The sequence below is a fragment of the Misgurnus anguillicaudatus genome, chromosome 5, assembly GCF_027580225.2.
Source record: "Misgurnus anguillicaudatus chromosome 5, ASM2758022v2, whole genome shotgun sequence".
Taxonomy (NCBI): Eukaryota; Metazoa; Chordata; class Actinopteri; order Cypriniformes; family Cobitidae; genus Misgurnus; species Misgurnus anguillicaudatus.
Genome location: NC_073341.2, coordinates 25069365 through 25081646, shown reverse-complemented (window position 1 = coordinate 25081646; position 12282 = coordinate 25069365). Strand labels below are relative to the sequence as shown.

Sequence of the window (12282 nt, the reverse complement as noted above, 5' to 3'; positions counted from 1 at the left end):
GGCATATTAAACCACAAATCTGATTTAAAAGATATTATATAAAAATATATTTGGAAGTTTTTTAAATACTAAGTTCTATAACTTTTATAAGCAAGTAAATAATGATGCAAAGCTTTGTGTACCAGATGCATTTTGGTCAATCGGCTCACAAGTGGACGAAAAAAACACAATCCTGCTCACATCTGGGGTTTAAATCCAACTTTTTGTCCACTTTCCTGCTTTTGTTCCACTTTACTACTGCTTCTGTCCTGATTACTTTGAGGGGATGGTGAGTTGATAAAACACAAGCAGGAGAAATTACGGGTATAAAATGACACAGACTATACGCTGCTAAATGTTTTGTACATGTTATGTAAGGGCTTTTTAGATATTCAAAACACATCTTATTACCAGGTGTAAAACAGCCTCTTAGTGTTCACTCTTGACTGTATGTTTGTGTGGGAGTGCATATGGTTATGTGTTTGAATGTGGTTTTAGGCAGTAGCCCAGCCACTCTCTCTCTCTCTCTCTTTAGCTGTGAACAATGGACTCTTTTAGTGGGAGACCCTTTTTTGACGTCCTGCTTGGAGCATGAGCTCTATAACACTAGTGTGTGTAAGTGTGAGTATGTTTGTCATACAATGAATCCGGTACATTCCTAATGAGAGTGACATTTCCTGACCAGCACAGGTCTACATGTATACTTGCATGCACACTCAAATGAACGTACAGAATAAAGGCTAGAAGTGCAAAAAACCCCACTTATGCCTGGATGTGACACACAAATGCTAAAAGTACAAAAAAGCCCGCCTAAGGCATTTTTTCTTATTTATTTAAAATCATCCTACATAATGTAAAGAACATTCTGTAAAAATATAAATCAAGTTTATGTCAGATTTAATATTGGTCAGTATTTACATTTATTAAGGCATGTTAGCAGATGCTTTAATCCAAAGTGACTTACAAAAGCGAGGAAAAACATCAAAGCGATTTATCAAAGGGAAGTGATAACAACAAATATGTTGTGTTGTTTCCCCCTAGGAGTTTAGTCTTGCATGACTGAAATGATTGCCCGGAGGCATTTTAGCATGGCCGCCTAGTGGTGCGACCTCTGTAAAGTGACTTTTATTCGAAGGCATGATTGATTTTTGTGTCCCTGGGCGGGGAATCGAACCCATGACTGTGGTGTGGGTACAACCATGTGCTACCAGAAACCCATGCACTTTGACCTTTTGTTAACTTTCCCTCTGTGTGTATAACATACAAGTACAGCAGATAAAAGAGTGTATCACAGTGTGTATTTAGTGGTGGAAAGCTAATCTGTCCAGACAGCATGGCTCATGTTTACCTCAGACACACTCTCACAGTTTTGGGCACTCCTCAGGCCCTGTGAAACACTCAATCTCAGTGTTGATCCATTTCTGGGGAGTTTATGTACGCAGTACCAGTAAATGACTGGACTGGGTTGATCTGCTGAAGGTTAAACACTCACATAACACTAGCATGTATTTTAATATACTATAACCTAATCCCATACTTCGAAAATATATATTTTGAAAAATATTTTGAAATATATTTCAAAATACACAACAATTGTCTACAAAAATCTACTGAATTATTCTATATTTTAAAATAAGTTTACAAAAATGTATAAACATGTGCTTGATTCAGCCCTGTATTATTACAAACAGAGATGGTTCCCACATCTATTTAGCCAAAATTGTGACTTGGGTTCCCACATAAAAGCACAAAAACATACACATACATAGAATGACGCAAAACACACAAAAGCCAGTCTAACTCACTGAAACACAGAGACCTCTAGTGGTCAAACATAATTACTACAAGAATTTGAATTTCCAGATTTGGACAGAAATATTAGACCGACATGGGTATTTCTAAAATTATGCAAATTAATGAACAGAAATATTTGAATTGATATTAAAATATCTTAAATGTACATACAGAAGTACAAACAAACTAACAATTGGCAATAAAGCACACATTTTTACCATTCAAGTCTTCTAGCTCTTTATTGCATTTATTGCATAAGCTTTATTGAATTTGGTTACATTATTATACAAATCCAATGTAGATTCCAGCCAGCTTGTAGCTTTTAGATGTAGGGTAGTATTAAATTTAATTAATATGTGCACCACAATGTAAATGTAATGTAAATGCACCATGTGGGCTATCATCGCCCATGGGGTGAAATAATACACCAGCAAGTCGTGTGTTCTCTCATCAATTTGCTAAAATTACCATATAAGAGATTTACAGTAGTGTAAATAAAAATATACATATTACGATACAGGTGCATGAAATCTCGCACATGCGCAGTGCCAATATGGCTGTGTGGCCGCCGTGCAGTGCGCGAGCGACTGCAGCACCCACAGTCCTGCGCGTGCCCAGCAGACTCAGAGCAGCGAGGCGTCACAACAAAGCTGGTAAGCAATGCACATGTACAGGCAATTTAATAACGCGATCAGAGAGCATAGATTATGAAAATAATGTCACAAAGATTGGCTCTCACAGTCGTAAAATCTCTTTTTTGTCTGTATTTTTTTACAGAGTTTGCATTTTTGTGGCTTTCAATTTATGCAAGTAATAACGCCTCAAAACACAGCAATTTTTAACGATACGCAACAAACGAACGAGCTTTGACATAAAATGTTTCTCGGTGACCGTGACCTCCTTGCCTGCGCCCAGAAGGATTTGTCTTATTTAAAGGGGCTGACGCCCGCAACATGAGTACCATATAATATATTTATCGGATTTAACCGATTTACCCGCCTAACCATTAGCATTATTCATTTGATCTAAAATTATTCATTTTATCTAAAACATTCTAGCTAAACATTTTTGTCATAAGTGTTTCCTGGGATCGAACCCATGACCTTTGCGTTGCGCATTTCTTTACCAACTAAGCTACAGAAAACATATCATATATTTGTGTTGCATTGTTGTTTGCGCAAACACGTTTACTGTATTTATATAGGCCTCTATGATATTAAAACGCCCCCTGTATTGTAAATCTATTTATAATGGAAATGCGGCAGCTAGTTATGAGCGCATTACGTTATGTCTTCAGCATGCCAGACAATAACCCTTAGCTCAGATTAGTCAGTCTATACGTGGTGCCATGGTACTAAACATTTTGTCTGTTTCCTTCACTGACACCTCAGTGACCTGCATGCCTGTAATTTGAGATTATTTTTTTATGTTATTAGGTGACCCCACAGTTTTGCAGGTAGACATGTGGTACACAAAAATGAACCTCAGCAGGGCTCTATGTTTGTCTTGAGCAATACATATGAACATATTTTGCAACACTGATACTAGATTGTCGTTCAGTATAGGAATGGGGAGTGAGTCATCATAACACCACCAGTTTAACCATTTAGACGTACAGAGGATAATTTGATATCATATATGACCCCGTCCAGGCTAAAGTCCAGGCTAATTATACAATTAGGAGCATCAAAGTTTGATTTCAATCATTGCTTTTACTTTAATTTAAACCTTTGACATGACCTACTCAGTCAATATAATATATCCAGGTTATATTTTCACAGATGTTCTTTACATTATGTAGGATGTTTTTTATGTGGACTGTAATTTATAAATCACAAAAACTTGACTTTAGCTGGGTTTTCACATACGGGGTGTATAACCACCACCCTGCAGAATTGAGGGTATTTGTTGTATAAATCTAAAAATATTACTGTAAGACTGGGCCATTCATATTTTTTTAATCATGTTGATGGATGATAAATTGCATAACTTGGTGTTTTTTTTTCAGTAGCCAAACGTAACAAAATATTGTGTGCAAATTTAACAGAGAAAGAAATGTATGCGTCACAGCAGTTATTTGTATGTGCCTACATTTATCACAACTATGAGAGTAACCAACACAATGACTACGTTTACATGTGCCCTCATAATACAATTATAGTGAGATTTTGGAAATATTGCAATAACACTTCATCTCAGGTAAACACAATGCTTTGATCAAAGTAATGCTATTAAGGTCATAAACGCAGCAAGTATAATCGTATTAAAACATGGCGTATGCTAGATAAACACTTTAATCACATCTATACCACACTAACTGAAGTGTGGATGTGTTTTTGTCATGCACCATACTGGAAATAATCACATTATTGGTGTACATGTAAACGTAGTGATTGACACACCCTGTACATGTTATGTTTTTAGAAATAGAAAAGCACTCTTTGTTTTTTGGGTATTAACTTGCACAGTAAGGGGTTTGTGGTAGATCTCATATTTCTGCTTTAACCCCCTAAAACCCGAGCTTTGGTTTGGCTTGCATTTTAGATTTCTTCCAGTTATTTTGGAGTTAGGAAGAACAAATAAATATAATAACCAAATATTTTTCTTTGAACATGATGTAGTGTAATTGTCCACCTTTGTGTACAACAGGTTCCAGTTACACAGAATGAGGTATTATGGTGCAAACAACAAAAAATTGAATGTCCACGTATGTGGACACAACAGGTCTAAGAAGGTTAATATGTTGACAAGTACTATTAGAATATTATAAAAAGTTATGTAAAAATTGTGTAATCGTATGTTTGTTATTTATCTGGTACTGGTACATCTTTCCCCGCCAGCGTTTTTTTTTTTTAAGTGGCCAGCGCCAGCATTTTTATGATTTTCACAAAGGTTTAATGCCTTCCAGAAAATGTTCTTCTTTCAATATATAAACATACAATATATTAAATGAAAGACCTCTGCTTTCAAACTTAAAAAAAAAAACAGTTTCATCTTACGTTTATTTGTTCTCCTTTTATCACCTCCCAAATATGGGTAGGTTTCTTAAAAAATACAAAATTTTGAGCAAAAAGCTGAGATAATTGCATTTTTGTGAAGAACTTTTGATAGAGATCAGATTCAGAGCGATGATCAAAATATACACGGATTTCTTACTGTTTGTCCTAAGGGGTTGCATCAGGGTTTTTTAAGTTGGGTAAGTGCACCACCTTGTGTATAATAGTGGAAATACGGATTGCCGGAAAAACTTGACATTGGCAGGGAAGTATTTTCTCTCGTCAGTGGCGGGGAAAGAGTTAAGATCATAATAAAAAACTCTACACTGTAAATATACTGTTTACTGGTATTCATAATTTAATAATATAATGCTTCATTCTCATGTTATCCCATAATGATTATTCGGATGATTAACTGTATTCACTTTTTTTATGAGCCAACAGGAGTCCTCAGCTAAATACTCAAGAATAAAGACCAGAGAGGACAGATAAACAGAGATGTGGAAAGCAAATGACAGTAAGTTCAAATTTTGTCTTATTATGTGAATATATATGAATCAAGTATTGTAAATAATAAGTCTTAAGTGTGTCACAGACAAGTTTATATGTTTTAGATTTGGAAGAGGAGAGACCTAGTAAAAAATCAGCTGATTTTCTCCTGCAACCTGAGGTTCAATCTACCCACTCTGACAAAGCAACACTTGCCAGCATTATGGAGCAAAAAGAGGATAAGGTAGTTGGAGGCATAGAGGGAGAAAGAGATGAAAAGATGGATGGCAAAGACAAACAGAACATCCAATTATTCCAGAACACCAGCCCGTCTGTATCTGTTGTAAATCAAAGCCTAGCTCATCAAGGTCAAGCAAGTGCTGCAACTATGCAACAGGATTATAGGACTGACATGTCTTTAAATGGCACTAAAGTTGACCTTGGACCTGATGGTGATGTCCAGTGTTCCCTTAAATTGCCCTGTCCTCGTTGCAAGAGACGGTTTACGAGTAGTCAAGGCCTGGAACGTCACATGCAAACTCATGCTCAAGCAACCTGCCACACACAGCAGTATAAATGCAGTCGCTGCAGAAGGACCTTCAGTACATTGTTTAGTCGCCGGAGGCATGAGAAAAGACACGACAACCGAAACAGAAATCTCTCAAACACCACCAGCACTGTCGGTCAGAATGTGTCTGGCAGTGGTGAACTTTTGAGCACCAACCTTTCATCTAAAGATGACAAGCTTCTACTAAACCCAAACCCAGGCATGTGCAATACAGCTGATAGTAAACAGAAGGATCCCTCTAGTAAAAACAACGATGGCAAACTCTCAAACATCTGCAAGTACTGCAAAAAAGCCTTCAGGACTCATACCAGTCTAAGGAGACATCAGCGCAGGATCCATGAGCGCCATCTTCTTCCTAAAGTGCGTTGTAAGAATGTGACAATCACACAAGAATCTAATGGACAGCAGCTTGGTGAACCAGCACATGACTCACAGTCTATAGAGAACATCAGTCAGGAAAGGGAATACATGGTTGACATTTCAAGTAACATTTCAGAGAATCTCAGCTTCTACATAGATGGCAAAATTGTATCGACAAGTGCTGTAAGTAACTGCGATGTGCTTGAGATGAACTCTGAGGGCTCTGCTGTGATAGGGCTTAATGCTGTTATCATAAGTCCTGCTCATATTACACAGGCTCTTAAATTAGAAGCTAATAATTCCAGTTTGACCTTTGACCTGTCTGGGCAATCCTCCACCAAACGCAGAACATCTACCCCACCTTTACTCCCACAAATAAAAACCGAATTGGAATCTGAATCTATCTTAACAACCTCATCATCGTCTTTGTCCTTGTCACTGTCCTCTACATCAGGAGCTGCACTGGTTGCTGCTCAACAACCCCAATCCACTGAGACTATTGCCCTTTACAAGGAAAAAACTGTCTATCTGTCTCCCAAACTTAAACAGCTCTTACAGAACCAGGATGGTGGTAAACCATCATATGCACTTATTGCTGATGGCCAGAACCTGAGCCCTCCATTATCTTTGACTGTTTTACCTGCTTCAACTAGATTTAAGAGACGGACAATGTCCCCTCCAAGCTCTCCGCAGCAAAGCCTTGATTTGAGTGTAGATAATGTCATGACAGATCCTGATATTGCAGAAACCATTCATTCAGAGTTGGAGAACCCTACATCCCCTGGGTTGAGCTTCTCTGGCAATGATGAAATTGGACATTTGAACCCAACCACAGACAACTCTAATGGACTTAATATGGAGCAACAAGTTTTGCCATTAGACTGCTCTGTATCAAGAACGGGCGGGAACTCCTGTACTGGTGGAAACTCCTGTAATCAACAGCCATTGGATCTCTCCAACTCTATGGGTAAGATAGACCACAGTGAGGGCTTAGCAGAGTCCATTTTAGACTTAAGTATTGGTGGAAAGAGCTTAGATTGTGACTTAGCCTACCTTACTCATCCTGCTTTGAGGAAGAGTAAACCCAACTCTAATATGCTTCAGAAGGTTCTTACGAATGAGTGTGGTGGTGTAGACATTCCCTCTGTTGATGGTACTCCTGACATAACAAACTTTGCAGTCATGGCCCTTCCTGATTCAGGCCCAACAAACTCTGAAAATCTTTTGTTTAAGTTAGCTGCATCACTCCAGCCAACCCCTGCTTTACTTGCTCCTGACAATATCCACTCAGCTCCTTCAACCCCTCCACCTCAAGACCTGTCTTCTTCACCTCCCCCTTTTGTGTCATTTCTGTCTACTTCCACAGTGGAACCCAGTCAGGAAGTTCAGACTCTTTGCTCCACTCTCTTTGTATCTGACACTTTGCCACCCAAAAGCACTGTGGAAGACTGCACCGATAATCCTGTACATTTCTCACAGGGTAATTTAAACGTGACAATCCCTGACTGGGTGACCTCTGCTCCTGGAGGTATGACTCACACCCTTATACCTGCAGCCCCTTCACTGAGTTTACAAGGCCCTCAGTGGGTCTCAGATCCTGCTTTATGTGAACTAGCCCAAAGAACACTGGTTGTAGACTCTTTATTAGCCTCCGATGCACAAATATTTTCTCCCTCTCTGTCTGTTACCCAATCAGACATCACATCCTTGACTTTTCCTCCAAATACTGTTGTGATTGAATATACTGTTGCACTGCAATCTACTGAAAACATTTTACCATGCATTCAAGCTAATTCTGTTAATTGTCTCTCCGACAACTTACCCGTAGATGCAACAGTTGAGCAGGACCTTTATGTCACACCTCAGCCAACGACGCTCAGTCCAAACACCACTCATGAAAATTCCACTCCAATGTTAGCTGCACAGTCCTCACCCACAGAGCAGTGTTCATGCCCTACAGATGACACAACTACCCTTACTGGCTCCATCAGTGTGGTGAAAGAAGAGAGCAAAGAAGAGGTGAAGGATAACTTGGTCTGTCCTGCCAATACTAATGTACAGACTTCTGATTACTCTGAACAGGACAACAAAGTTGAAGACGAGTCATCTCCCTTGCATCCATTTTGCAAAAACTTTATGTGCAATGTTTGTGACCGTCCCTTTCAGTCTATGAAGAGTCTCAGTCAACATGTAAGTGAACACTCCAAAGAGTGGCCTTATAAATGTGAATTTTGTGTGCAGTTGTTTGAGAGTGACAAAGGCTTGCTGGAGCACCGTTCCAGTTATCATGGCATTGGTAAAATTTATGTCTGTGAAACATGCTCTAAAGAATTTGCTTTCCTCTGCAACTTGGAGCAGCATCAGCGAGATCTTCACCCCGGTCAAGAGTGTTCACACACTGAGGTTGTGCATGGCAAATTAAGACCTGAAAATCATAACAATCCCAAAATTGACATCTATCCAGACCTTTCCATCACAGAAGTAAAACAAGAATCTGACAACATAACCTCAAAAGGAGAAAAAGATGACTTGAATTCTACCGAAGAGTTGTATACGACAATAAAAATCATGGCGTCTGGAGCGGTCAAACCAAAAGGCCCAGATGTACGACTAGGCATTAACCAACATTACCCGAGTTTCAAACCGCCTCCGTTCCCGTACCACAATCGGACACTATCTGGGACGACAGCGGCATCAGCTACAAACTTTACCACCCACAACATCCCTCAGACCTTCAGCACGGCCATTCGATGCACAAAGTGCGGCAATAGCTTTGACAACATGCCTGAACTGCACAAGCACATCTTAGCTTGTGCTAATGCTAGCGACAAAAAGCGCTATACTCCTAAGAAAAACCCTATACCACTTAAGCAGTTTGCAAAAGCGCAAAATGGGGTGTTATCGCCCCATTTGATGGTCAACAGTAGGCAGAATCTTTCTCAAAAGTTTGGACAACCGAAAAAGCTAACCCTCCATGAATCACCAGTTAAAATAAAAATAAAAATTATGAATAGAAAGAAATCACAGCTGATGCAAAAGGGCAGACCTGCTGGGGGGAGAAAGGCCTTTGCTCAAAATGAACTGGGGTCTTTTGCATGTCCTCACTGTAGCAGGGAGTTCACGTATAATGCCAGCTTAAAGAAACATGTAGCTTTTAGCTGCCCTATGAGACCAGCCAATGGGAAATGTAAGAAAAGAAACCTCATTGTTTCAGTGCAAGAGAACAACGGGAGCCTTCGCAGGCAAATCGCAAGTGCAAAACCACATGGATCAATCCACGGGCCAAAAACATTAACAAAGAGTCCGATCAACCAGCCAATCGATGGCACTCAAGAAAACAGGCTTAAAAGATCTACCATACTATCAACATCTGTTGTTCAACCTAGTAAAAAATGCAAGCCTGTTTTAAAAGGCAGCTTTGGGCCACAGCTGGCTTCAAAGCAGATCGTCCTTTCTTCTGTTGCTCAGGTGAACTCTCAGGAACCGGGCATTCGGGTACATGTTTTGGGGAGAAAAATCGAGCAGAAAATTGGAGATGTAAAGATGCAGCCCAGAAGAGACGACTGTTTGTCTTTAAGGTTGAGGGAGAGGGTAGAAGGACCGGTTACTCGCAGTGTGCAGCAGGCAAGCACCACGACAACACTACTTAAACAGTCGGACAGTCACAACATCATCATGCGTCCTGTTGTTCTGCAAGTCAAGAAATGAGACTAATGACATGAACAGAAAATATTGATGTCAGCTGTAAATAGAATCCTTACATGGTATTGTTTTGGACACCACACTGTTAAAATCAAATGTTGAAATAATTATAATGTCCTTGATATATCTGATCTTTTTAAATGTATCATGACCCCAAAAACAACACGATGAAGTACAGCTACTATTTGCAGAACAATAACATGATCAACAGACCAATTTGTAAATAGTTTTGCTGTCTGGAACATTTTAATATGATGTAGATGTTGCTCACTCCTATATTGGTCTTAGAATTAAGCTTGTAGTTTTCAACTGATCTGATGATAAAGACCTTGATAAGCAGGTTTTGGTGCATTTGACACTGAGCTAAATCCTGTTGAAAGATATAGGAGTGGTTTCAAGCACCATGTGTTGATGGATCTTGAAGAAAACGTAAAACCTCAAAGCTGAAATGTCATGTGACAGAGGGGACTGTCTCTTGCACTTTATGCTGTATGATCAAAGCCGTTCAATTCTGTTCCTGTAGGGCCACCATACCGCAAAGTCTCCCTACAGTTTTAGTCATACAGCTGAACCAGCTAATCTGAAACCTCCTCTTTACAGTTGTAACTGAGCTCTGCGGGATGGTGTCCCTCCAGGATCAGATTTCCTAACCTTGCTGTAGATCACATTCATCTGTGTCTGATGCACTGCAATAGAATCAATGAATTACTACGAATTATTTATTAATGTAAGTATTAAGTGTTTAGGGTACGACAGAGCTGTTCTATTTAGTCACTATGATAAAACTGGCTTCTCTTTTTATAAACTGTGCTACTTGTGTTTCATTTGTTGTATGTGCAGTTTGAATTGTCATGCATGCCAGCGATTTAATGTATGAATGACGGTGTGTGTTTATGTACCAGACAGGTAGACAAGAATATGCAGTTTATTTAAAAACATATGCCCTCAAATGGCAGGAATTATGGATATTCTGTCCACAAAGAACATATAAGTGTCTAAAATATTTATGTTGTCTCTGTATTTTACGCTCATGTCGATTACGATATTGTTTGCACAAAAGCCCCACTTTTGGAATGCATTCTTTATATTTTGCAAAGCAATGAGTTACATTTTGTAGTGCTCATGTCAATTACGATATTGTTTGCACAAAAGTCCCACTTTTAAAATCCCACTTTATATTTTGCAAATATTGTACTGAAAGATGGCTCTTTCTTGAATATACAGTGCAGTGTACAGCACTACTTTTTCGAGCGTGTGCGTTGTAATTACAAAGGTTGGCCATCAGGTGTCCTCGACGTGCAATGTTTCGTGCGTTTTGACAAAGTGAATCTTTTAAAAAGTAATGAGATGAATTGTTTTAGAATGAATGGTGAACATAATTTAAGATTAAATTTAAAATTCTAAAAGGTTCCCTTAATTATGTCTTGTTTGAAATAAATGTTGCATTTACTTTGTCATCACAGGGTACAAGTTCCTAAATTAGGTATAATTGCCTAAGAATAATACAATGTGCATTGAGGTTAATTAGGCCTTGACAGATGATATTAACACTGTGAATGTTTACACAATATGACTGGTTGTTATGACTGAAAATGTTAGACTATCAAAGTGTATTAGCAGGAAGACACTGTTTGATCAAACCTGTTTGAAGAATAGGAATTCCATTTATCATTCATAACCAAGAATAAATTCACACATTTTTATTTAAATGTGTGTATTTGTTATAAAAAACTAATACAAAGGAGATGTTTTCATAGATCTTAAGTTTTATTAAGTTTATATCTAGATGTCAGGCTTAAAAACTGTTTCAGGTACTTTGATGGATGAGACTGGTCTGCCTGGAAAGTGGCAAAATACCAATAAGCTGTTCAAAACATTTTTGAGGTTTAGTTGCTATATCTATATAGTTCTGTATAGCAATATCTGTATAGTTTTTCAATCTTGAATGACTGAATAAATCGCTCTGTTTAATAGTTTAAATGTTTGTCATTTATTACCTAACTGCACGATTTCACAAAAATTACAGAAACACACACATTTCATCATAACTGAACATAAACCTAATGAACTAACCAGTTTTTATTTTATACCCAAATGCCTTCATAGTGTAGGATTTCAGAGGTACTTTAAGTGCTTGAAAAGCATCAGTCACAACAAGCCTAATAAACAAAGTGAATGTATGCAAATATCTGCAGACAATTGTGAATGTTTATTTAGATAAATTTTTCATTTATTTAACGTTTGGATCAGTGGGGGTAAAGAAAAACTGCCATCTTAAAACATGCTGCATAGTTTGATGTAACTATCAGTACGTTCTACAATCAAAAAAATTATTTCAGCATTTGATCAAAGCAAATTGCTAGAAATCTAATCGTTCATTCAAATAGCATATCT

At 38.3% G+C, this 12282-nt stretch overlaps 1 protein-coding gene across 3 annotated transcripts; it reads left to right on the top strand.

Annotated features, from left to right (window-relative positions):
* The first annotated feature begins 2306 nt into the window (after positions 1-2306).
* Positions 2307-12282, top strand: prdm2a (PR domain containing 2, with ZNF domain a). Of its 3 annotated transcripts, XM_055167785.2 has the most exons (4): positions 2307-2426; positions 5214-5286; positions 5384-7153; positions 8015-12282. In XM_055167785.2, the coding sequence occupies exons 2-4, from the start codon at positions 5268-5270 to the stop codon at positions 9892-9894; spliced, it is 3669 nt and encodes a 1222-aa protein (XP_055023760.2). In that variant the 5' UTR covers positions 2307-2426; positions 5214-5267; the 3' UTR covers positions 9895-12282. The 3 variants fall into 3 exon arrangements, with proteins under 3 accessions (XP_055023760.2, XP_055023759.2, XP_073723883.1); XM_055167784.2 differs by having other exon boundaries at positions 5384-12281; XM_073867782.1 differs by lacking the exon at positions 2307-2426 and adding an exon at positions 2441-3229 and having other exon boundaries at positions 5384-12281.